The 26839-nt window shown below is 50.2% G+C and overlaps 2 protein-coding genes across 2 annotated transcripts in view; one reads left to right on the top strand and one right to left on the bottom strand.

Annotated features, from left to right (window-relative positions):
• The window catches only part of PSMD1 (proteasome 26S subunit, non-ATPase 1), a 279570-nt gene that overhangs the window by 128641 nt on the left and 124090 nt on the right, over nucleotides 1–26839 (bottom strand). The window lies entirely within an intron of this gene.
• Nucleotides 2031–26839, top strand: part of HTR2B (5-hydroxytryptamine receptor 2B) — a 32422-nt gene continuing 7613 nt past the window's right edge. The window contains exons 1-2 of the mRNA XM_078668179.1: nucleotides 2031–2114; nucleotides 7462–8117. Coding sequence (XP_078524305.1) covers nucleotides 7730–8117 — 388 coding nt within the window. The 5' untranslated portion in view covers nucleotides 2031–2114; nucleotides 7462–7729. The remainder of the gene's footprint in view (nucleotides 2115–7461; nucleotides 8118–26839) is intronic.

Raw genomic sequence — 26839 nt, 5'->3', positions numbered from 1 at the left:
CGCTCGGGCTCAGAGACGAGCACTTACCGCTCCGTCCAGACACTCCAGATGTGCCCCTCACCGCTAGGGCTCAGAGACGAGCACTCACCTCTCCTCCCAGACACACCTGATGAGCCCCTCACCGCTCGGGCTCAGAGACAAGCACTTACCGCTCCGCCCAGACACTCCAGATGTGTCCCTCACCGCTCGGGCTCAGAGACAAGCACTTACCGCTCCGCCCAGAGACTCCAGATGTGCCCCTCACCGCTCGGGCTCGGAGACAAGCACTTACCGTTCTGTCCAGACACTCCAGATGTGCCCCTCACCGCTCGGGCTCGGAGACAAGCACTTACCGCTCCGTCCAGACACTCCAGATGTGCCCCTCACCACCACGACACGCCGCCGAGCCCTCGTCCCCGGAGCAGGCTTCCTCCCGGCGCCCTCCGCTGCCTTTTTATCCCGAACGGACGCTCGCTTTTCATGCCTGCTCCCCTGGCACTCTTCCAGAACAGGGGAATAAAGGCACAGCCCCCGTGGGGGGAGGAGCAAGCGCTAACTGGGCTGACGGATCAGGACGGGCACCGAAGGGGAGGGACCACCCCACGAGTGGGGGCAAACACAGGCTTCAAACAGGACGACGCGAGAAGCAGAGGAATCCTTGGGATGGACGGACAGATGCCCTGCGGCAGGACGGACTAACAAGTCACGAGCAAGGTACGCTTCTTAAATACCCCTACCCTGAATAGTGCCACCCTGCGGGACCCGGGAATGGGCTTTCTTGACAGTGCCACTCTGCGGAACATGGGGATGAGCTGTCCGGAATATCGGGCAAGAGTGGTTCTGATAGTGCCTCCCTGCGGGACCTGGGCAAGGGCTGTCCTGAATAGAGCCACCCAGTGGGACCCGGGCAAGGGCTGTCCTGAATAGTGCCACCCTGCGGGACCTGGGCAAGGGCTGTCCTGTATAGTGCCACCCTGCGGGACCTGGGCAAGGGCTGTCCTGAATAGTGCCACCCTGCGGGACCTGGGCAAGGGCTGTCCTGTATAGTGCCACCCTGCGGGACCTGGGCAAGGGCTGTCCTGTATAGTGCCACCCTGCGGGACCTGGGCAAGGGCTGTCCTGTATAGTGCCACCCTGCGGGACCTGGGCAAGGGCTGTCCTGTATAGTGCCACCCTGCGGGACCTGGGCAAGGGCTGTCCGGAATAGTGCCACCCTGCTGGACTCGCGCAAGGGCTGTCCTGTATAGTGCCACCCTGCGGGACCTGGGCAGGGGCTGTCGACCTGAGAAGCACCGATCTTTAAGCACCTCTGCTTACTGCAGATTCTAACCCCTTGGAAGAGGCGGGCGAAGGCTACAGACAAGGCACCCCTTCCATCTGTCTGCTTCCCTGAAACCCACCACCTGGGGGTGGGGGGTCGGAAGCAGGGTGCTCCTATTGGTAGCTCAATTATGCCCAAAGATATTTATTTCTCACATTTTGAAAACATTTACCATCGGACAGGAATACTTATCCAGGACTTATAAATTGGGTTTGGCACACAAGACCCGAGGTTGAACAAATCCACACATTCTTCAATAAATATTCTGGGAAAACTGTGAGAAATAAATATCTTTGATATGTATAATCGAATTACAAATCTGTGGTGAAAAGGATTTATTTCTGCCAGTCGGGACACCTCAAACCACTTATTAATCACTCTGGCTTCAGCAGACCCCAGTGCCACCCGATGAGACGGGCAAGGGTTGCCGACAGAGCCCCCTCCTCGTCTCCATGTAAGGAGCCTCTAGTGCGGGGATACTCCGGTGGCGACGAGTAAACGACAAGCCAGGCGTCCCCGGAGCAGGCTTCCTCCCGGCGCCCTCCGCTGCCTTTTTATCCCGAACGGACGCTCGCTTTTCATGCCTGCTCCCCTGGCACTCTTCCAGAACAGGGGAATAAAGGCACAGCCCCCGTGGGGGGAGGAGCAAGCGCTAACTGGGCTGACGGATCAGGACGGGCACCGAAGGGGAGGGACCACCCCACGAGTGGGGGCAAACACAGGCTTCAAACAGGACGACGCGAGAAGCAGAGGAATCCTTGGGATGGACGGACAGATGCCCTGCGGCAGGACGGACTAACAAGTCACGAGCAAGGTACGCTTCTTAAATACCCCTACCCTGAATAGTGCCACCCTGCGGGACCCGGGAATGGGCTTTCTTGACAGTGCCACTCTGCGGAACATGGGGATGAGCTGTCCGGAATATCGGGCAAGAGTGGTTCTGATAGTGCCTCCCTGCGGGACCTGGGCAAGGGCTGTCCTGAATAGAGCCACCCAGTGGGACCCGGGCAAGGGCTGTCCTGAATAGTGCCACCCTGCGGGACCTGGGCAAGGGCTGTCCTGTATAGTGCCACCCTGCGGGACCTGGGCAAGGGCTGTCCTGAATAGTGCCACCCTGCGGGACCTGGGCAAGGGCTGTCCTGTATAGTGCCACCCTGCGGGACCTGGGCAAGGGCTGTCCTGTATAGTGCCACCCTGCGGGACCTGGGCAAGGGCTGTCCTGTATAGTGCCACCCTGCGGGACCTGGGCAAGGGCTGTCCTGTATAGTGCCACCCTGCGGGACCTGGGCAAGGGCTGTCCGGAATAGTGCCACCCTGCTGGACTCGCGCAAGGGCTGTCCTGTATAGTGCCACCCTGCGGGACCTGGGCAGGGGCTGTCGACCTGAGAAGCACCGATCTTTAAGCACCTCTGCTTACTGCAGATTCTAACCCCTTGGAAGAGGCGGGCGAAGGCTACAGACAAGGCACCCCTTCCATCTGTCTGCTTCCCTGAAACCCACCACCTGGGGGTGGGGGGTCGGAAGCAGGGTGCTCCTATTGGTAGCTCAATTATGCCCAAAGATATTTATTTCTCACATTTTGAAAACATTTACCATCGGACAGGAATACTTATCCAGGACTTATAAATTGGGTTTGGCACACAAGACCCGAGGTTGAACAAATCCACACATTCTTCAATAAATATTCTGGGAAAACTGTGAGAAATAAATATCTTTGATATGTATAATCGAATTACAAATCTGTGGTGAAAAGGATTTATTTCTGCCAGTCGGGACACCTCAAACCACTTATTAATCACTCTGGCTTCAGCAGACCCCAGTGCCACCCGATGAGACGGGCAAGGGTTGCCGACAGAGCCCCCTCCTCGTCTCCATGTAAGGAGCCTCTAGTGCGGGGATACTCCGGTGGCGACGAGTAAACGACAAGCCAGGCGAGGGGCAGCCTGTCGCCAGGTGGAGCATGGCAAGCGGTCCCAGCATGGATGTAAATATCCTAGAACAGCAGAATAATATGAAGTGTGCCCTCACTCGCAAGGTCTCAAACTACTCCGGGTAGAGCGCGTGGCCGACATCCTCGCAACCCACAAACTAAGATGCGGTATTTACTCCTCTGTAAAGCGCCGCGGGAGGCGCCAAGATGGCAGGACACCAGATACCCAGAAACACAGCAGGCATTCAGGGGGGGAGAGGAAGGGGTTAAGGTGCTCCTGAACCAGGGTGTGGCGGGAGATCGGAGATGGCACGGGAGGGCGGTCCACTCTTGTGGACCAAGAGCGAGAGGTGACCCTCAACCCCCACCCTCTGCCCCCTCCGACACCAACAAGCACGTGGAACTGTCCCATGAAACTCATTTCACAATAGCCCGGCACGTCCAGAAGTCCACACGCACACCACGCTGGATGCACGTGTGCCACGCTGGATGCACGTGTGCGTCCCGAGTTTTATAAACACTGCACGCTATTTCATTCAATTCCACTTTAAACCAGTCAGATGAACAGTTAACTGCAAGTAATTAACCGGAAACCTGTGGTTACCACTGGTTAACTGAAAGTAATTAACAGGAAACCGGAGGTTACCGATGGTTCGCTGCCGGTGCCCTGCGAATGGCACACACCCAGTGCCACTCACAGCTACGACGGCAGCGGGTCACACTTCATTGCCAGGCAGAAGGGCGCACACCCAGTGCCGCTCACAGCCACGGGGGGCCACACATGGTGTCAGGCACAATGCCGCACACCCGGCGCCGCTCACAACCAGGACTGCAGGGCAGAGGGACGCACGTGGTGCCAGGCAGAAGGGCGCACACCCAGTGCCGCTCACAGCCAGGGCAGAGGGTCACACAGTGCCAGGCAGAAGGACACCCTGCGCCGTTCACAGCCGCGGCTGCAGGGCAGAGGGGCACAAGTGGTGCCAGGCAGAAGGGCGCCCACCCTGCGCCGCTCACAGCCACTGCTGCAGGGCAGAGGGGCACCCGTGGTGCCAGGCAGAAGGGCGCACACCCGGCGCCGCTCACAGGCACTGCTGCAGGGCAGAGGGGCACCCGTGGTGCCAGGCAGAAGGGCGCCCACCCTGCGCCGCTCACAGCCACTGCTGCAGGGCAGAGGGGCACCCGTGGTGCCAGGCAGAAGGGCTCACAGCCAGAGGCTCTTGAAGCCGACAAGCACAGCTCAGCTCGCAAGCCTGGCGTGTCAGGCAGTCCAGGTTCTTATACTTGAACTGTGGCTCTTAAAGTCCTAAATTCATAATGGGCCAAACAGGACTACACGTCCCAGAATGCCAAGGAAAGCACGTACTGGGTGACCTTCTCACGGATAGCCCTGGGAATGACTGGGGACTGGTGTATGCAGGAGTGTGAGGCAGCCTTCCAGAGGGTGTCGCATGCGCGGACCCAGACGAACCTTTCCAGAATCGGAACCACGTCTTACAACCCGGGCACTGCGGACGGGCGTCAATACATGTGAACAGAAGGGCGCGCGCGGCCATACGACCCCCTTTCCCCCTCCACCCGCGCGGAGGGTCTGCAGGCCGGCGGGGCCGGGGGCAGCCTCCTCTCACTTCTGATGCTGGGGTCTGTTCTAGCGCCTCACTTCTCACCCTTCTCACGCCGGCACGTGTCAGGGCGCAGAGACACCAGCACGGACCGTGCACCGGGACCTCCTCTAGGTATGAGCGGAAAGACAGGGATGGAGGGAAAGAGATAAAGTGATAAAGAAAGAGAAAAAAAGAGACAGAAAAACAGTGAAAGACAGAAAAACAGTGGGAGGCAGAAAAACAGTGGGAGGCAGAAAAACAGTGGGAGGCAGAAAAAGAGTGAGAGGCAGAGGCAGAGAAAGAGTAAAAGAAAGTAAGATGCCGCGAGAGAGGGAAAGCGAGAGAAAGAAGAAAAAAAGAGAGCGAGAGAGATAAAGAGACAGAGCGCGAACACCCGGTTCCGAGAGTGCGGTCACGATTCTCGCACAGCCGCCCCCGACGCACTGTGGCAAAGATCTGTGTGTGGCCCCCAGAATGCCCCCGGCCCTCTGCATCGGTTCTCTAAAAGACCCCTAGGAGGGCCCTTCTCTGGTCCAGATGGCACGTGGCAGAGTCTGCCTTTTAAGGGGCGGTGCCAGTCCCTGCCCCCTGGACCGCCGCACTGAGCCAACAACAGTACCGCGTGGCCCCATGCCCCCCCCCCCCCCAGTACTGTCCTTAGGGAGAGGGCCCCCTCTCACCCCCGGGTGCGGGGGTCGGTTTCATCTCCTGGGAGCGGAGGGCCCGGTGCCTGCTTCCTTACAGTCCCAACCCGCCGCCGCCGCCCTCGCCCGCCTGTACGGGGGCACACTCCGAGATTTACTCCTCCCAAGGTCCTTTACTTCCTTTCATCGCCGGGAGTGCTTCCACTGGCCCGCTCCCCTTTAAGCCCGCGCCGGGCACGGTTTATAAACACTGCACCCGCCCGTTCATCACCCGAGGGGCGCACACGGAGCGAAGTTAGCATCTCCCAGGACCTGGCGAGAGAGAGCACCGACCCCAGGCGCACTCCTGACAGCTTCAGGGAGAGGGGCATGTGAGGGACATTTCCTAGAGTAACAATGCACCCGTCAGTGCAAATGATCAACATACAAAAATTAAAGTGTTTAAAAATAAAAGGGACATATTACTCACAAACTACATTACAGTTGTGCTGTGAGCCGTAGAAATAATGGACAGGGGTAAAGGCCAGTACTTTACACGACGCGTGCTGCTGGCTTTCGACAGCTGAGGAAAGGGCCCCAAAGTAGAGCAGACACTCTCGGGGTCCTTCAAGGGCCATTTACTCTGATTCCTCAGTCGGAGATCAGCGTAAAGCACCAAAGCCCAATCCAGAGGCTGGTCTGCAGACCTGAGCCCCCCCTGTCCACCTCAAAGGTCTTAGGTTGTGGTGAAGCCCTGGGCAGACGTCCTTGACTGCAACAGGCCAAGAAGCCCTGGAGTAGACTCAAGTGGGGGCAGTGGACCCCCTGCCCGCCCCCAGAGGCTCCGCGGACCTGCCCACCCCAAGGCGCAGGGACCGCCTTGGCCAGGTTGGGCCCAAGAAGGGCCACAGCTCGACCACTTGGCACTGCTGTGTCGAGGATCAGTCACAGGAGTGGGGGGCACCGCTGACCAGGAAGGGGCTCGAGTGAGGTTCTCGACTGATCAGGAAGGGGCTCGAGTGAGGTTCTCGACAGACCAGGAAGGGGCTCGAGTGAGGTTCTCGACAGACCAGGAAGGGGCTCGAGTGAGGTTCTAGACAGACCAGGAAGGGGCTCGAGTGCGGTTTTCGACAGACCAGGAAGGGGCTCGAGTGAGGTTCTCGACAGACCAGGAAGGGGCTCGAGTGAGGTTCTCGACAGACCAGGAAGGGGCTCGAGTGAGGTTCTCGACTGACCAGGAAGGGGCTCGAGTGAGGTTCTCGACTGACCAGGAAGGGGCTCGAGTGAGGTTCTCGACTGGCCAGGAAGGGGCTCGAGTGAGGTTCTCGAATGACCAGGAAGGGGCTCGAGTGAGGTTCTCGACAGACCAGGAAGGGGCTCGAGTGAGGTTCTCGACAGATCAGGAAGGGGCTCGACTGAGGTTCTCGACTGACCAGGAAGGGGCTCGACTGAGGTTCTCGACTGACCAGGAAGGGGCTTGAGTGAGGTTCTCGACTGACCAGGAAGGGGCTCGACTGAGGTTCTCGACTGACCAGGAAGGGGCTCGACTGAGGTTCTCGACTGACCAGGAAGGGGCTCGAGTGAGGTTCTTGATTGACCAGCATGGGGCTCGAGTGAGGTTCTCGACTGGCCAGGAAGGGGCTCGAGTGAGGTTCTCGACTGACCAGGAAGGGGCTCGAGTGAGGTTCTCGACTGACCAGGAAGGGGCTCGAGTGAGGTTCTTGATTGACCAGGATGGGGCTCGAGTGAGGTTCTCGACAGACCAGGAAGGGGCTCGACTGAGGTTCTCGACTGACCAGGAAGGGCTCGAGCAGAGGTTCACTGCAGAGGTGCTTAGACTAGGGTACGAGGACTTCTAGTAACACCCAAGGGAATTAAAGGAAGCAGAACCACAAGCTTGGGGAGCACAGACGTAGCACAGGGTCTACAGCGAATACTTCTAACCAGGCACACGTGTAACAGTGGATCTCGAAATGTCATATGACAATCTACCTCCTTTATTTCTAGGGGGACTCGCCATGCTGCAAGCTCCACGGCTGAAGACCACCCCAAGATGGCGGATTCTCCTTGCACCTTTTCAGCGCCAGCAGGAGCATAAACACTAAAAATTCACCACCAGGAGGTGAGAGATCCTTTGGGCTTCCATGAGCAGAGCCACAGAGAATAAACACATCAACAGTGAACCAGGAAAAGAGCAGCCTCTCACCCTGCTAAGATGAAGGAGGTCTTTGGTTTGCGAAGGTCTTTTCTCAAGGAGGATATCTGACCCAAGTCTATGCCGGGATTACTTGTTGACCATGCTGAACTTTCGATGGCTTTGTTCCGGACGCGAGAGCCAGGCAGAGCTCTCATGTCCCCGGAAATGTCCCAGCCAGGCCACCTCTCCCGGTACATCCTCCAGCTCACGGAGATGCCCTACACCGTGATGGTGCAGAACGCCTCAACCAAGACCCAGGACCAGCTCCCGGAGAAGCAATGGGCGGCACTGCTGATCCTCATGGTCATCATCCCCACCATCGGGGGCAACATCCTGGTCATTTTGGCCGTGTCGCTGGAGAAAAAGCTGCAGAACGCCACCAACTACTTCCTGATGTCGCTGGCGGTGGCCGACCTGCTGGTGGGGCTCCTGGTGATGTCCGGGGGACTGCTGAGCATCCTGTTCAGTAAGTATTGGTTCTCGATTGGGGGGCGGATTACTGCTTTAGCTTGAATCCCAACTTGCACAACACATCACACTGTGCTCAACTGAACGAAAGATGTCTGTAAATTACTCAAAGCTTTACATTGAGGCGGGGGGGGGGGTTATAATTAATCAAGGTCCACGAGGAGACCAAAATAGGTGTTGCCGGTGGGTGCTCCGTCTTGACGAATGTTTGACTTCAGGTGGACACCTCTACCAGGTCCTGCTAGCAGGTACTAGTAACATGTAGCTAGTGTTTATTGATCAGTGGGTCCGTAAATATACAGACACCACTCACCTCACAACACACCTTAGCATATGTGTTGCAAATACCTATACAAGTGGCTTATTTTTGTCACACCCTCACTTCACTCACTTGGTCCTGATGAAAGCCCCCCACTTTTCACGGGGCTAAAACATGTAGACTTACCATTGTGACAACAAGGAGCATTTTTCTCTGAGGTCGCCCTCTTTCGAGTTTTAACCTTATCCTGGGCCACGAAGAATAAAGTATATTGAGTAAGGACTCCCAGAGATATTTTTAATCTGCACCACTTCCCTCACATCTACACAAAAACTAGTTCAGCTGTAATCAGGCGTCGTAGCACAACTGGGTGGCATTCGGCTACCCAGTTGGGACCCCAATGGTGAAGCATGCCACCAACAAGGTTGGTGGGTGAGGGGTCTTTTAAAAAACCAAATGGTTTCCTGGCACTCATTTAAATCAAAATACGAATGAGTCGCTTTTGTAAATGTGTCCATCCACGTTGTTTGCTTATTATTATTATATGTTATTATTAAGTAACCACAAAACGCAGGCGCCAAAAAGCAAAACAAGCATTTACAATGCATTAGGTCTCGCATTTATTAGAGTTTGAGCTATTGGCATTGTAAATGACAATGCCTTGTATCTATGTGTTGTTTTTAGAACAGATAAATGAAAGGCATTGTCATTTACTTTTCTAACCAACACCTTTCCAAACGTGCTGCGAAACGATCTTAATATCGAGAATCTGAAATCAGGTTCAAGGGCCAAGTTGGGGCTTTTGAAGCAGAAGATGAATTCATGGCTAGAAGACTGCAAGTGCACCATGCATAAAAAAGGTATTTAGGAACAGAAAGTCAAATAGTATTTCCAAAAGTAAAGCATAGCTCTTTCACCCGAGAGGAAGAATCCTACAGCCATTTCAACTACACACTGCTGAAAAATGGTCAGACACCGACACCCGAAAGAAGCAAAAAACACTCAAATAGCCCACATGGAGAAAGGGAAGACACTGACATACTGAGCAACCATTTAAGGTTCCCAAAAGCAGACAAGAGTAACACAGACTACCCCATCGCCTACACCGAACCCCATAAGCCAGAATGTGACAAGCACAACCATCCAGACCCACTTGATAGGAGTTGCAGCTTCCCACCAGACGTCCATGCCAGAGTAGAAACTCCTACCTAGGGGAGGCTTGGACAGGGGGGTGGTTTTGATGAAGGGGGCTGGGGGGTCTATGATAGACTGCAAGACTTTGTTGAGCATGGTTTTACCACTGTAAACTACTAGCTTACTCCACTGATATGCTTGGAAACATGGGTAACAGGCAACCGGGTAATAAAGAAATGGACTATTGCAAGTGGCGACTTGTGAAACAAGCCTAAAGCAAGAAGACATAGCCACAATGTCAACAGAAGCCACCTTCATCAAGAGTGCAGGCTACAGAAACTGCTCTATAAGGATGGGATGCCTTAAGGTGGAGAAGTGCCCGTGCATCGATGCGCAATCAACTTCAGCTGTCAGTAGGACAAGTATTCTGTAGGCAGCCCCTAAAACCCATATTTGCAGAGCTTTTCTGAAAATTAACAAGCAAAAGGTGTAGTTTTCTAAAAATACCAAAGGTGCGTGCGTCCAATTTGATTTGATCTGGCATTTGCCAAGATAAAGAGTGCACACATTCTGCCAGGTAAGGCGGTCGAGCCAGGAACAGTTTTTATACAGAGACACAAAGTAAACATTCTCCAAGAAGAGCCTAGCCGATGGAAAGTATAAAAAGCCATTTTTGTATGTTTCAGACCATCAGGGCACGGAGCATTGCACAGCAGCCAAACACCAGGCAGGAGACAACAAGGGAGGGTCAGAGACCCGACTACCCCAGGCTCTCCAAGTCCTCACTACTAACACTTCTGTCACCACCTCCCATAACCCACTGTCTGCGGCATCCCCCGTGGCATTCATAGAGCTAACAGTTTAAAACACGGAGAACTCCAACAGGTCAGCATATTTGTAGAACTTGATGCTGTATCCTATGTTGAGACGGAGCTCTGCCGCCCGCCACTCCAGATCTCGAGCTGGGGCTTCATATTGTCCCCATGTACCCTCCATGGACGGGATGAATTTAACCCAGTTTATCTGGTGATTGCCTCATGATGATACAGTGATTAACACTGCAAAACGTTGTGAACACACTATATATACATTAAGCCCTGATGAAGTCCCTAGTATGAAAGGAACGAAACGCGTTGGCTCATTTTAATTCATGTGCAATCATTTTGAAAAATAAAAGAAGATGATGGACTGAAATTTGTTACATTGAATTTATTTTCTGGGTCACCTTCCATTTGAAGAAAATTTGTAGAACTTGAAGATAACTTCTAAATCGATGGAGTCCAAGTTAATATATTGATTAAGAAGAACAGCGGCGTAGTGGCTGTCCACTGTACATATCCCTACTAAAGATCTCACAGCTTGAACATCACATCCACCCATCATCTGAGAAAGGGCCACAATGCACAGCACAATCTGTCCTCCCACAAATGCTGGCTCTGGCAGGGAAGGTGGTGACCAGCATGTGTGGCACATTCAAGATTACTAAGCAACCAGGGCTTTGAGATGATCCCACAAACCATGAGAAACATCTTAAAAGAACGCGTTGTCGTACCTAAGGCTCTCATTCTCCACTCCAAGCTCAGGTGGCACAAATGTCCTCCAGCAGAGCTTACGCTTACTCCACATGCTGTACAAACCCATGGATTCCTCTCTTCACAATTGATGCTTAACGGGAGGAATGATGTTCTGCACTATGTTGCAACATTTATTCAGTGCTTACTACCCCTATGTGGGCGCCCAAGCACTTGCCTACATGCCTAGCACAGCACAGCGTGTAATGTGTGTGGTAGTAAGCATGTTGTCCTTGTTCTGATCCTATGTGGGAAGAGCTTTTATGTCATGTGTGACGACCACCTAGCTGTATGTGGGTATGGTGTTACTGGATGCATTACTGAATAGTGTGATGGATGAAGAACTGTGAGAGAGGCACACACGTTTACAGACCACACGGGGGAAAGCAGGCACAGCGGCACAGCTTGCAACGACCAATGTTACAGTGACTGCCGCCATGTACCGCTGGAAGAGACTGCAATACTACCAAGAATAATTTGAGCGACAAGGGAGTATCCCTCTCTTCCAATTGGACTGCGTCCAGTGCAAGCAACATGCCTCTTCGAGCACTCCTCCAGACTTACACACCCTGCCTGATTTTCCCCACTCAGTTTGGGCTACGAGTACGATGGCGGAGACCGCGAGTTCTCTTCAGATGATATATCCTGCAAGAAGCAGACTACAGGAGGGTACAAAACATATAGGGGAGGGAGGGCACACCTAAGAGGAAGAGGGGACAGAGGGCATTCAAGAGGACTGATGAGTGGGAGCATGGTGAATGGTAGAGATGGTGCAGTCACATGCCGAAAGGACTGAGTCGAACTTAATGGGGCAGAAGTGTGGGTGTCAAAGGAGACCGAAGGGGGATATAGATATATCTCTCCCCTCGGTCTCCTTTGGACATGTACCCCCCCCCCCCGGTGGGTGGGGGGGGGAGAGAGAGAGAAGAGAAGAGAGAGGGAGAAGAGAGGGAGAAGAGAGGGAGAAGAGAGGGAGAAGAGAGGGAGAAGAGAGGGAGAAGAGAGGGAGAAGAGAGGGAGAAGAGAGGGAGAAGAGAGGGAGAAGAGAGGGAGAAGAGAGGGAGAAGAGAGGGAGAAGAGAGGGAGAGAGAAGAAGAGAGAGAGAGAAGAGAGAGAGAGAAGAGAGAGAGAGAGAAGAGAGAGAGAGAGAAGAGAGAGAGAGAGAAGAGAGAGAGAGAGAAGAGAGAGAGAGAGAAGAGAGGTGTGTGTGTGTGTGTGTATATATATATATATATATATATATATATATATCTCTCTAGCGACAGGAGTTGGGATGCACTAAGCTGACCAATGATATTGGAGGCTCTGAAGGGACAAGGAGACAGGCCTTTGGGGACAAACAAAGGTTAAAAATAATACCCAACCCCACCTAGTGAGTAATCTACAGAGAGGCTGGTGACCCATTCTCTGGTGATTTTATTATGTTGGTTAAGCCTGCGGAAATCGTTTCCAATTGAAAACAAAATCTAACACACATTATCTAAGCACGGAGGGTCTAACCTGCCATTGAGGAAAGACAAAGGGGTTGTAGGAGTCCCACAGGTCTTCTAGTGGACAAAAGGCTGCACGATTTCTGATAATCACTTTAGCTGGTGCTTGGAACACAATTTTCCATCTTGGTGTCTAGTAGGAACCTTTTTGGTTACCACACATGCAGTGTGTGTTCCTCGATCACCAACAGAGACTAAAGCATACAACATAATTCTACGGATCTGCGCGTGGGTCACTAATCCAATGTCGCGTCTTACTTCCTCCCAGAGATCTTCGCGTGGGTCACTAATCTAATGTTGGTTCTGTTCAGAATCTCTGATAAGATTACTTCTGCATCTTTGCGTCTCTATTAGTCCTTCTGCGACAGCTGTGATAAGAGCAGGACTCAAGCAATGACGACAGCCGGAAAGTGGCTGCGTCCTCTCCGCTATAGGAAGAAATATGCCCAAGAATAACCCAGACTGGAAAATAGTAAGCTGGACATTTTCTTTTCTCCTTTGCCTCCTTTATTTCCTCATCATTCAACTGGATGTTTGTGCCTGCCTCCTTCTGAGGCCTTGTATCCGAGCGGCATCTCAGACCCATTCAATACAACAAAAGGATTCAGATGATATTTCTGAAACTTTAAGATATCAGGGCAGAGCCCAGGCATGATGAGGATATACTGCATCATCTGACAGATGCCCTGGGACAGGGGTGGCCGCTGGGCTGGCACAGCAGGACCACACCTGCTTGGCCAAGGGCGAAAAGCAGCTACTGGTTGGGTTTTAGGCTATAATTAGTGGACGCGAGCATCAGTTTGTATCACAAGTGGAAGGCAAGTGCCGGCCCAGCCATGGTTCCAGTGACACTTCGACAGCACCATGAACTCTAGCATAAGTCTGGCCAAGTAGGTCCCAAGCGGCATGTGAGGAAAGCTTTGAGGCTTCCCTCCCAAGGCTTGAGGCGGAAGAGTGGGTACCAGGTACAGTGATGGTCATATTTGAGGAGGCTGCTCAATGAAAGGGTTGCCCGTAAAAGAAATAGTGTGGCAGGCTGCAGGCGTCAGAGGTGTACAGTTCTACTCTTAGCCAAGAGTGAGTGCCAATCCTACAGGGTCGGTTCCACAGGTTCTAGGAGGCAAGACCCTAGAACAAAACACGACTGCGTGGGACCCTGAGCCAAATGTGACCATCAAACCCTCCCACGTAAACACAGGACATTGCCTTACAAATGCATTGTCCAAGGAGTCGGATGCAGGTTTCTCACCAGGACCACTCAGGTGGGCGAGTTAGTACCACATGTTGCGGACTCTCCCCTAAACTCACTGCTCTTCCACAAGCCCCAGAATTTTACAACATCTCCTAATTTCCCTGAGCCTCTCTCTTTCTCTCTGGCTGGGAGACTATTTCAGTTAAGTAGACTAAACATTTGCAGCGAGAAACAAATAAATTTTCATTGACCTCAAAATTGTGCGGTTACAGCACAAACAGCGCTTCACCAGCAGCTACAAAGCATACACTGCACCTGGGATACACCCCAGATGACACACAGGAGCAAGGCTCCATTCTAAAGAGGGCAGGAGCCTCAAAGTCATCAACTGGAAGATTACCGAGCGAGCTAGGAATCCCCTGGGATCTCAAGAGATCACACAGGCACATGCTGTCTGGAAGGATGCGACCTCACATTGTCTGGATTAGAGCAGCAGCTTAGAGGGCTGTCCCTAATGAGCTGCCATCACTTTCAGCTGCTGTGCCCAGCGATTAAAATGTACAGAATGCCTTCTGGGAAAAGATGCCCAGCGTGTGCAGGCAGCCATTGGACCAAGCATCTAACCACAAGGGCAGCACAAGGTAGAAGGTGCTCAGAGTACATGTGCACATAGAGTGCACGACTTAGAAGGCGCCCTGGGTGTCCAAGCAGAAACTACCAATCCTGGGCTCAAACCCTTTGGCTGACAGTTTCAGTACCGCATTTTGGATATGTGAAAGAGGATTGTATGCCAGTGAGACTAGATGTGTATCCATTTGTACAAGCTGTTCATACTTGTATATTCGATTCATTATTCCAATTGTCTTTAGCTTTAAGGGGAGTCCTTGCTTTCAAATTAAAATGTATTAAAAAATTCAACTTGAAAAAAGTTTTGCTACACTATTGCGCAACTTTAAAAACAATTCTGCGTGGCCTCATTTTGTAAAAAGCTTGTGATGCAGTATTTGAAATATATAAAGGTCATGTAAGTGACCCCCAGGTGTATGTGCCTGCATTAGTGCAGATTCACAACTGACTAATTCCCAAGAGTTTACAGAAGAAGGCCTGGAAACTGTACTCCTGGCTAACTTTGGAGATTCCCATTTTTGGATGAGCAAATATACAGAGGCATGTTTGTTTGCTCCTCTACCATGAAAAAAAATGACTCCTGCCTTTGTCAGAAGTACATTTCTAACCTTTTCTAAAGTGGGAAGAAACTGGAGAGGAGGTGGTGAATACCCTCGGAGGGGCTTGGAACAAGCAGAGGGGCTCGGGTGCTTGGCAACTTGCATTAGCACTTCAGAATCGGTTCTTAACCCTCTCCCTGGAGAGAACATTAAGAATGGGGTGTCACCGACCAACGCTAAAGCAGAGATTCTACAAAGGCGCTTCAACAGCCCGATGTGGAATATTGAATCGAGGTATAAAAATCTACTGCACATCACCAGCCCACACAACTCAGACCGTACAGCCTGATCAACTATCCTGTCTTTTTAGAGGGGTTACAATCTAGCCAGAATATACAGAATTGCAGTTGGGGGGGGCTATCAATGAGGGGGAGGTGATAACGTTTGAGTTGCCTATGATGTCCTTTGAAACCCCTTCGATAGAGAATTATACATCGATAGCCAAGTTGTGCATGCTGCCCAATTCATCCCCTCTTAGCTAATCCTGTCCCTACCCTCACCCACCTCCCTGCACACCCATGCTGTCCTAACCATTAAAAAACAGACCTAGTGTCCTGCCATCTCACCACAACATCCTCTGGCTATCCGTGGCTGTTTTTCAAAAATATATAATAAGTCGGCATTCCACTACCATCTCATACAGCCCTCAGTTAACACTATAAACAATAATCCCTCGTGTCCAGCCACCGTCCGCCCCACTGCTCTTAACCACTCAGCTACTCCTGACCTAAAGGGGTTGCAAGTGGTTGCACAGACCGACGGTTGGCAGGGGTCTGGCAGCGTCAATGGACCACCCATTTTACCCCGCTGTCTTGAGTCTAGCGGACTAGAGGGAAGACGGTCAGTGCAAGGGAGATAGCAAAGCCCTCTGCCACACCATCCCTCCCGCAGGCCTCTAGTTAGGAGGATCCACGTCCACTACAGGTTGTCCATTCACTTATCTCCCAACCGAGTTGAGCACAACAAGGTTTTGAAACCAATATTCAAGGCAATGGTCACGTAACTCCCACAAAGGCCGAGGAGGATAACCATCGCAAGCATGTTTGGAGGTGGGAAGTGGAAGGGATAAGTTTCTCAGGGTAGAGTTTGAAACAGGAGTTCATTCATAGGATCTATGGATTCCGAAAAGCTAAAGTCGATTGTTGAGAAAAGACGAAGAACTGCAGTGAGCGGTTCCTTTAGAAGCCGGTATCGGCGGTGCATACCACTAAGGGAAGACACACCTGAGGTTGTGCACAGAAATAACCACACAATCATCTGATGTGCTTAATTTGTGGTTGGTGTGTCTATGACCTGGGGCAAGTGAAGGTAAAGTTGGCTGGAAGCAGAAAAATTCAGCAAGGTCACATGAATCCACAGGAACTCTCAAACTTCTCTACTGGGCAGTGGTGCAGTGCCCCAAGGAACCACCTCACACTGGCTCTCAAGGGCTCCCTCAGTCACACCACCCTGACGGACACCTAGCCACAACCACCACCATAGACTGCCTAAGGCTCAGCGTGCACCAAAATACCACCAGCCTCACTTGCCCCACTCAGCAGCAGAGGAAAAGTTGGACAATGATTCAGTACAACCTATAACATTTTGTTTTGTATTCAGTCACCGTCTAGTATGTGAAAAGCTACCTTAGGAAAACAATCTGCATAGTGGAAAGATATTTGAAGTGAAATAATTGCTGCTTATGGGGGATTAACTATTCAATGTCATCGGGCAAATGAAAAATACCCCAACGGATGTCTATGCAGGACAGGTGCGGACAGAAATACCCAGCTTCTGTATCACTTTCCACCGGCAAGGCCTACCCTGGATTACTGCTCTAAACTCGGAGAACAATCCAAACAGAGCTTTCCAGGGGCACAGTCGAGACCTCCAGCCCCATAGACAATACGTAAACCATGCACCAGCAGTGGTGCACGCAGATAGAGGGGAGGCGGTCCGGGGTGTTAAGAACGCGGACAGGAATAGCACGGGGCAATTAGCACCGGGGCAGAGTTTCAATGGCAGCATTACTGCCCCACCACAATGAAACCGCATTCAGTTGTAGAGATCTGGACTGAGGAACCTAGGCAGAAGAGGCGGTCGCTATGAAAAGCCACAGCACAGGCTTCGAAGAGAAGCTTTTGCCTGAGTGCAAAAGAACTACTACTGCACATTCTGGAACATATCTAGGGAGTAAACCTAGCTGGGGGAGAAGGAGAGTGCATTTCATGATGGGGGTGGGGTCACGAAGGGCATGGACCTATTCAACGAATGTGCACACCGAAAACAAAGGAGGGATATGTTCTATTCTGCTGAACTCAAAGACTGAATACATTTGGACAGTGCTTATTGCTGGTTGTTGTAACGGGGTGTGAAGAAGTCACCCACATGTCGCATCGGTGTTCCTGAATCTGAGTTTCTGTGGCGTGGATGGCAATAAGAAGGGATCTACTATAAGCAAGATCACGCGCAGGTATGAGCTTGACATCCGTTGTTGACATATCCAAGTCAATGGATGCCTAAAATGGAGGGGATTTTCAGAGGTCTGTGACATATGCCTGTTGGTGGATCTGGACTCTTTAGTAGTCTATCCTCAGTATAGTGGCTGAAGAGGTCTGGGAAAGTACTGCATCATTTTTCAAACGTCACGGGTAACTACCAGCTCCTATGATCGAGTGGTGTCCTGCAAGAGGTGTCAAGCAGAGGCAGGGAACACCAGGCACATAAGAAGGGATACTTAATTTCTGGTCCATCAAACTATTTAAGCTGCAGTTGAGGATGTCTGAGTGAATGAAGCTGAGAATGACTCGGTTTCACACCGCCAGAAAGTGCTCCAACATTCCTAGTGTAAGGAGGCAACAACACTGAAGGGGCCGATTGCACTTCAAGTATAGACGCCTATGCAAAAACTTCTTACACTCCGGCACAAGAGATGTGGACACAGACGGGAGCATCTGAGAGACTGGATAATAGTAAAATAGACACAAAGTCCAGCTAGTGTTTTTAATTACCACGGTTTCAAGAAGAGAACCAACATTTTGCCTAATCTAGAAAATGAGTTGCTCTGATGGGATGTTCTCTCGCGGTAAAAGATGAAGAACGAGGACAGGGGTGCTGACCTCAATAAACTCGAGGGGGACACGGTATTCTTTGGAGGAATTTTGCTAAAGTCCTCAGTATCTTTCCATTGGTTGAATGTTCACATCAACCTACCACATCTACGCAATGTTCTCTCTGATAAAATGAACCACTGATTCACTGGAAAAGTGAAGATTCCCTGCAATATAGAGGCTGCAGTAGAGTGAAAGGGTTAAGAGCCTCTGCTTGGCCTCAACCTTGTGGTTTTCAGGGGCTCACCTGGGGTCGCAAGAGCTATGCCAGTGTCAGGAAATGATCTAAGGTCTTATACAGGTCCATGGCACCCACTTAAGTGCAGGGGGCTAGGAACTCAATATTTTAAAGTAAGTGTTCCAAAGGAGCGAGGGATTAGATTATGGCCATATATTCACCTGGCAGCAGAACACACTGAGCATAGTATTTTTAAATCTTTCAATGCACTACTGCAGCAAGATTTCACTGTTTTACTACTATTCACAGTAACAAAACATGAATATAATATCATTGCCAACATTGGCATGATCATATGTACATCAACTTGCCAATGAGCTGTGACACTAGTATTTAATGGCTGTCTTCTTGAAGGTATATAGCTGTATAGAGGAAAACACTTCATATAATTGTTAATAAGTAGAGAGACATTTTAATGCAAACCCCTCAATGTGCCAAATATGGATCTCTCTACATGTTTCAACTATATAAATAAGATTCTGCCAGCGTCTTCATCAGGATGAAAAACATATTGGGTGTGGCAACAACAACAAGATAGTCTAATACTGGAACCAAGAATGAAACCAAGTTAGGGGAAAGAAATGTCCAAGAGGCAGCAGACCCTAATGGAGAAGAAAAGAAATTCTAGTGGTTAGAGGGAGAGAAAAGTTGGAAAAGAGTGAAGGGGAGAGGATATAGTATTCCAAACACTTTAACAAACAAGCCCTCCAGCTACTGAGTCATGCTTGGAGTGTTATTTAAAAAATTACATTTTGCTTCATTTGCAAGGCAGTTCAATTTACTTTTCTCTACCAATAGAACTGAAGTCATAATCAACTATTTTTTTTTAAACATCAAATACCCGCAGAGGATCACACAAAGGGGAGGAGACTTCACGCCTTCATGCAATAAATCAATGATAAAACAGATATCATCCTAAACAACCCTATGAAAAAAAGTTATGAGGCTGAGACGTAGTGGATGGAAAGATCCAGAGATCATCCCATTGAGGGTCGAGGGATTCCCGGGAGATTCAAGAACAGGAAGTCAAGAACAGGAAGACACGAACAGCGAGTCGTGGCAATAAATGAAACTTGGGGTGAGAAAAAACACCCAAATATAAAGAGAGAGAAACTAGGAGTAGGATTTCATCATCTCCATGAGAACCTAGTTTAGGAAGCAACCATACCTATGTGAAATCATAGTTCCACTTCTTGCGAATCGTAATCTATGTCAAACATTAAAATTGCCACAACTGCGCGAGGGACCCGGAACACGTTCTACCAGACATATAAAAATCACAATAAATTGATCTTTTCTAGCTCAGCTAGTAATGAAATGCCATTCAATAAAAACAATCTATTTGCTGGGTTTTTTTTTTTAATGTATCAGCACCGATGGAGAGGTCTTTACGCAGTCTAGAAATCACAAGGGTTCTAAAATGTTACCTGGACAAGACTTAAGACATAAGGAAACATCTAAGTAGTTGGTTAGATGTTAGTAAAGCTGTACACATGGGACAATAAGTGGTCTATTTCTCAACTGATCACTTCTGCCACAGTACTGTGTTATCAATTTTCTAATTGGGCCTTACTAGAAAAACGAAGAATTCACTCAACGAGAGGTAAGGCAGCTAAAGCTGCCAGGTTAGGAAATGTCCCAGAGCCAACATTTGTAAAGCAGCGACATAAAAGTGCCTTCAGATTTGTACTAGACATTATTCCTCAGATTTAGATGTAAGGAGAGACGCAATAGTTGGGTTACGCTGCCCTAAGGAAACTTTTAAAAGACATCACAGACCATATATAATATCCTGTTCCCTGCTAGACCATTCGTTCCTGGCCGACTCAAGCCATTTAATTCTGGGATTTGCCTGTTGTGCTATTCTAATGTTTATGGCTCTCAATGAAGATCAAATGATGCATAAGTGAAAGGTATTTACTTGGAATCCTAATTCTGTAATGTTGAAATCTTCATTGAAGTCATCAACAACCCTCTCCCTTGAATATTCTGGGCCAGGAACTCTAGCATTTCAGGACATTCCTTTTAAAATCGAATTTATAGTGCTGTAAAAAGCCAAGGCACGGACGAAACTACAATAACAATACATGACGGGATAGAAAAGCTACTGGCTTCTTAAAGAAACAATCTTCTATTCAGTACAATATGCCTTCTGCCTAAATGACCATCTGCCCCTTAATGTCTTACATGTTTTCAAGGATGTTTAAGACAGTAAACATAAGGTTATGATGCAAGTTTTTATTAATGCATTTTCTACTTTTGAGTATTCATTTTATGCATTTTCTACTTTTGAATATTCATTTTTTCATTTAAAAAATGTAAACATTTGGTAAATCTAGCGTTGAAAAGGTCGCGATTCATTGAACACGTAAAATGCATGGCTTTATTTTTTTTAACCATACATTTTAGTTTTTGTATGTATGGAAAAAAGCATCCCATGTATGATGATTCTAATGTTTACAGTAATCAACCGAGATCCTACAATACAGGACAGTTTCACAAACCCTCCGGTTTAAGTTTACGCCCTTTCACAGATCTATCTGGGTGTGTAACAGTCTTTATTACACTGAACAGCAGACTTGACAACACTGTCAAAGTTGCCACTCAATCAAGTAAAAGGGCTATAAGTCCCCAAACCCACCCACAAACATTATAAACACCCTGCAGGGATAACCTTGCATAGGTCATACTCGCAGGAAAGAATAGAAGAGATCAGGCTTGGTAAGATTTCGGTCTGCCAAACCCACCAAGGTGGCATCACTCTAGGGTACACCCATAACCAACAAATCATACCATCCAAACATGCATTCGCACATACTTGGGTTGGGGGTATTATTCAGCAAAGGTACATATGTGTTCTCGAAGACACAGGGTGCTTGGCTTACTGGAGGCTATGTCAGTAACAAGGACCTGTCACGCAAAGAGTTTAGCTGCATAAATGGTAACTTTCATAGAACCCCTTAGTAGTGGTCTTCAGTGCATCGCAAAGCTTTCTAGTGAAGGAAGAACAACAAACAGAGGCATCAAGAATTAAAAAATACAGCATCACAAAACGTGGTCAAGTTGGGAAACAATGATTAATATTCAGTATTGACCCAGGTGCCAGAGTAGAATCTTCTAGCTCAAATTTAGAAGACTTGAATAAATTGTATCATGCAAAAGTCCTAGACACGGTCAGTGGTAACACCAGCCTGTAGATTTATTATATTTGGTTCACATTGTCAGAATGGGGGTTGCGTGCTTCTAAAAGCCTCTGGTTAAGTATTCCACAAGTGCATATCGAATTAGACCAGGCTTGAAGGTGGTCATCTATGAAGGGAAACACGGATAGGGGACCACATGGAGGTAGTAAATCAACTCCAGGGCCTTCATCACCATCAATAACTTCTAAGTTTAAGATGACTAAAAATGTTTAAGATGGAAGCAGAGAAACCACAACACTGACAAACGTTTGTGAATAAGTAAGATGGTGCTCACAGTAGACGAAAATCATAGAAAATGGATAAAACATTGACCTGAGTAACCCGGAGTATTCAATGGCAATAAGCGCCAAGGACAAAGTTATAGGAGAAAGCACTGGACAGCAGAAACTTGTATTGCACACAGGGCGTGTAACTTACAATTCACAAACAGGAAAAAAACAGAGGAAAGAAAAATAGGATTTGAAAGACTAAACAAAAAGCGAAAACTTGAAAGGATATTTAGATGGGGAGATATTGCCAGGCAGCCATCAGGACTTTAAAATCCTGGTGTTTCTGGTACTTCTGAGGTCCCCTTACTTCAGATTAAAAAATGCAGACATTAGAAGGTGCGGAACAACTGAGAATCTTTAAATACTACAAAAAAAACAAAAAATGCAATACAACATCTCCAATTGTGGGTTAGGAGAAAGCTTCTGGAATAGCCATGAGGACGCGCAGACCCCCAAACTGACTAGGACAAGGAGAGTTCTTGACCTTCTCTGTAACAGTCATGGAGAGCCTTTGGTCAGCATCAGAGATAGCCTTGTTTGGTAAGTCTCACACATATGGACTACCCGCCCTGAAACACGAGTCTCAGGGGTCCACCTGTCGACTCTAAGCCTACAAGTCCCCAACATTATCGCCAAGATAACCCAATACACAGCCCTGGGCTCCCCTGGTCTGACAGAAAGTTTCAAGGACATCTTAATCTCCTCGATTCAAAACCTACTAGGTAAAGATTAAAATGAACAAAAACCTTGCAAATTGCCACAAAACTTCCAAAAATACATGCCCAGCAGACCTAGGAAATAGACCTAAGAAATGGGCTGAGGAGGCACGAAAGGATGTGTGCAGCAAAGCAGATTCAATAAAAATAATAAAAAAAGATATACACCAGGGGAAAGAGAAATGACACAGGTAGTTAAAAATAGAGAAGAAACACACACACACACACACTTGAAGTTGTGCAACCCGGTGAATAGCACGCACGAGAGACCCCTGGGCAGAGGAAGCCAATAGGCCTCTGGGAAAAACATATAGAAGGTTCCAGGAGTGAGGTGTTCTCAGGTTTTGGAAGTGCACATTCTGTGAGAGGAACCCATCGCTGCACGCACTCGTTGAAACCAGCTGTTGCGATGGAGTCACGATTGGGGCTGCCCAATGATACAAACAAGGCTTACTTAAGCAGACCAGAACTTGGCTGGAACACCCTGGATCCTTAACACGGCTGCTAGAGAACAAGCATCCACGTACATTTGTTTTAATTTTTAAAAAATGCTGGAGGGAGTAGTGGTGCGGAAATTGAGCACTATCCTAGGTTCGCCACATCACTGACTGTGCAGGACCGCCACCGGGCTCTGGGCTCAACAAATGCCACAAAACCCAGGACCGAAGGGGCATCGGACCAAAAGGAGAGCAGATCACTGACTGTGCAGGACCTCCACTGGGCTCAACGAATGCCACAGAACCCAGGACCGAAGGGACATGAAACCAAGAGGAGAGCAGATCACTGACTGTGCAGGACCTCCACTGGGCTCAACAAATGCCACAAAACCCAGGATCGATGGAGCATGAAACCAGAGGAGAGCAGATCACTGACTGTGCAGGACCTCCGCCGGGCTCTGGGCTCAACGAATGCCACAGAACACCAGGATCGATGGAGCATGAGACGACAAGGAGAGCAGATCACTGACTGTGCAGGACTATCACCGGGCTCTGGAATCAACAAATGCCACAGAACCCAGGACCGAAGGGGCATCGGACCAAAAGGAGAGCAGATCACTGACTGTGCAGGACCTCCACTGGGCTCAACGAATGCCACAGAACCCAGGACCGAAGGGGCATCGGACCAAAAGGAGAGCAGATCACTGACTGTGCAGGACCTCCACTGGGCTCAACGAATGCCACAGAACCCAGGACCGAAGGGGCATCGGACCAAAAGGAGAGCAGATCCCTGACTGTGCAGGACCTCCACTGGGCTCAACGAATGCCACAGAACCCAGGACCGAAGGGACATGAAACCAAGAGGAGAGCAGATCACTGACTGTGCAGGACCTCCACTGGGCTCCACGAATGCCACAGAACCCAGGACCGAAGGGACATGAAACCAAGAGGAGAGCAGATCACTGACTGTGCAGGACCTCCACTGGGCTCAACAAATGCCACAAAACCCAGGATCGATGGAGCATGAAACCAGAGGAGAGCAGATCACTGACTGTGCAGGACCTCCGCCGGGCTCTGGGCTCAACGAATGCCACAGAACACCAGGATCGATGGAGCATGAGACGACAAGGAGAGCAGATCACTGACTGTGCAGGACTATCACCGGGCTCTGGAATCAACAAATGCCACAGAACCCAGGACCGAAGGGGCATCGGACCAAAAGGAGAGCAGATCACTGACTGTGCAGGACCTCCACTGGGCTCAACGAATGCCACAGAACCCAGGACCGAAGGGGCATCGGACCAAAAGGAGAGCAGATCACTGACTGTGCAGGACCTCCACTGGGCTCAACGAATGCCACAGAACCCAGGACCGAAGGGGCATCGGACCAAAAGGAGAGCAGATCCCTGACTGTGCAGGACCTCCACTGGGCTCAACGAATGCCACAGAACCCAGGACCGAAGGGACATGAAACCAAGAGGAGAGCAGATCACTGACTGTGCAGGACCTCCACTGGGCTCCACGAATGCCACAGAACCCAGGACCGAAGGGACATGAAACCAAGAGGAGAGCAGATCACTGACTGTGCAGGACCTCCACTGGGCTCAACAAATGCCACAAAACCCAGGATCGATGGAGCATGAAACCAGAGGAGAGCAGATCACTGACTGTGCAGGACCTCCGCCGGGCTCTGGGCTCAACGAATGCCACAGAACACCAGGATCGATGGAGCATGAGACGACAAGGAGAGCAGATCACTGACTGTGCAGGACTATCACCGGGCTCTGGAATCAACAAATGCCACAGAACCCAGGACCGAAGGGGCATCGGACCAAAAGGAGAGCAGATCACTGACTGTGCAGGACCTCCACTGGGCTCAACGAATGCCACAGAACCCAGGACCGAAGGGGCATCGGACCAAAAGGAGAGCAGATCACTGACTGTGCAGGACCTCCACTGGGCTCAACGAATGCCACAGAACCCAGGACCGAAGGGGCATCGGACCAAAAGGAGAGCAGATCACTGACTGTGCAGGACCGCCACTGGGCTCAACGAATGCCACAGAACACCGGGATCGATGGAGCATGAGACGACAAGGAGTGCAGATCACTGACTGTGCAGGACCTCCACCGGGCTCTGGGCTCAACGAATGCCACAGAACCCAGGACCGAAGGGGCATGAGACCAAAAGGAGAGCAGATCACGGACTGTGCGGGACCTCCGCCGGGCTCTGGGCTCAACGAATGCCACAGAACACCAGGATCGATGGAGCATGAAACCAAGAGGAGAGCAGATCACTGACTGTGCAGGACCTCCGCTGGGCTCTGGGCTCAACGAATGCCACAGAACACAAAGATTGAAGGGACATGACACCAAAAGGAGTGCAGCTGTACTCGGTCTAGTCTGTCACAGAAGTTGGTGCCAGTTCGATAAAGCAGGCCTATCTATTGTCCCCATGTCGAAGATCACCTTTTACTTCAAGTTTCTTGGGGAAGTCACAGAATTGGCATTCGGGATTACGGTCCAGTTGGTTGGCAAGCGGCAAACCTGGCCGGTAGGCACCATCATGGTGAGTGGTACAGGGGCTGGTAAAAATGTCACTGTCCAAATCTTGTACCCATGCTGGAGATAAGCGATGGGAGAATTAAATGTGGCTCGAGTTCAGCCAAGGCTGCCTCCATCATTGCAGGATTGCGGTCCTTTACCCTTGAAGGAGAGCGACAATGGGTGATCCACACCCCCCCTACAAGAAACCACCAAGTGAGACCCATGCATCCAGGCACCACCTTCCCCTCCACTAGAAGCCTCCTAAAAGTGACCACATGGCAACCACAGCGAATGCTGAAATGTGCCACGCTCCTCATCCTAAGCGGGAAAGCTCTCTGGTCATATGGTGACCGGGCTAGCACAGAGTTCACATCTGGGCCAATGTTCTAGCCGAACTAACGCGATGGATTCTAGGCAGAGTGTGTTAGAAGTGTCGATACAGCATGGGATGATGTGCACACGCGCCGGGGACGATGCGCACACGCGATGATGTATACACGTCCACAAGAGACTCTCAGTCTGGAAGGAAACTTCAGCAAAAGCCTCAAAATCAGAGATAAAACCCCTCCAGTTAAGGAAACTCGTTCCTCTATACAAGTCATATCAAGGAAGCTCAGCTTGCCTACATCCTCTAAAGAGTTCTTGTGACAGAAGGCAGCCATGGGGGGGCCACAAGAAGTCCCACCCCTCCCCCGGGTACAGTTCAGAGTGGAGCTGAGCACAGGCCCAGCAGGCCTCCCCTGAGAGTGCAGCGCAGACTGTAAACACTTCTCTTACAAGCACTTTATAAGGAGCGCCAGTGCCACAGCAAGACTCTACGTGAAGCATTAACAGGATATCTCAATGGAGAGATGTTTATCCACAGAGCAGGTGGAGTGGGGCGAGCTGCTGCCAGCCGCAGGCACCCCGCCTAAACTGTCCTGTGCCCCCTGCAGGCCAGCCGGGCCACTGAATTCTCTGATGAGCCAATCATCTGGGCAGCAATCTCACTGGGAAGCCACATACTGACAGTACTGTATCTCCACAGTCAGTGGCTGGTACCAGAGGATGAGAAAGGCCCAACATCTGCTGTAACATTCAGATGGGCACGCTTGAGAACCAGGGATCTGATGCCAACCAACCCTGAGGGGAGGGAAGGCGGGATCCCTGCGAAGCGATGGTCCCTCCTAGGACACTGCTGTGGAGAGGGGAAGGCAGGAACCCAGGGAAGCCATAGTCCATCCCTGGACACTTCGCTGTAGAGAGGAGGGAAAGGTGGTATCCCAGCATACTCACTATCCAACCTTAGACTCCCCTCACACGACAAGAGGTAACTAACAGATGCCAGAACACCCATGGTCCCTCAGTGGG

The sequence above is a fragment of the Lissotriton helveticus genome, chromosome 11 (genome assembly GCF_964261635.1).
Source record: "Lissotriton helveticus chromosome 11, aLisHel1.1, whole genome shotgun sequence".
NCBI classification, from domain to species: Eukaryota; Metazoa; Chordata; class Amphibia; order Caudata; family Salamandridae; genus Lissotriton; species Lissotriton helveticus.
Note: the sequence above shows the minus strand (reverse complement) of the source record. Positions and strands in the feature narration are given on the sequence as shown.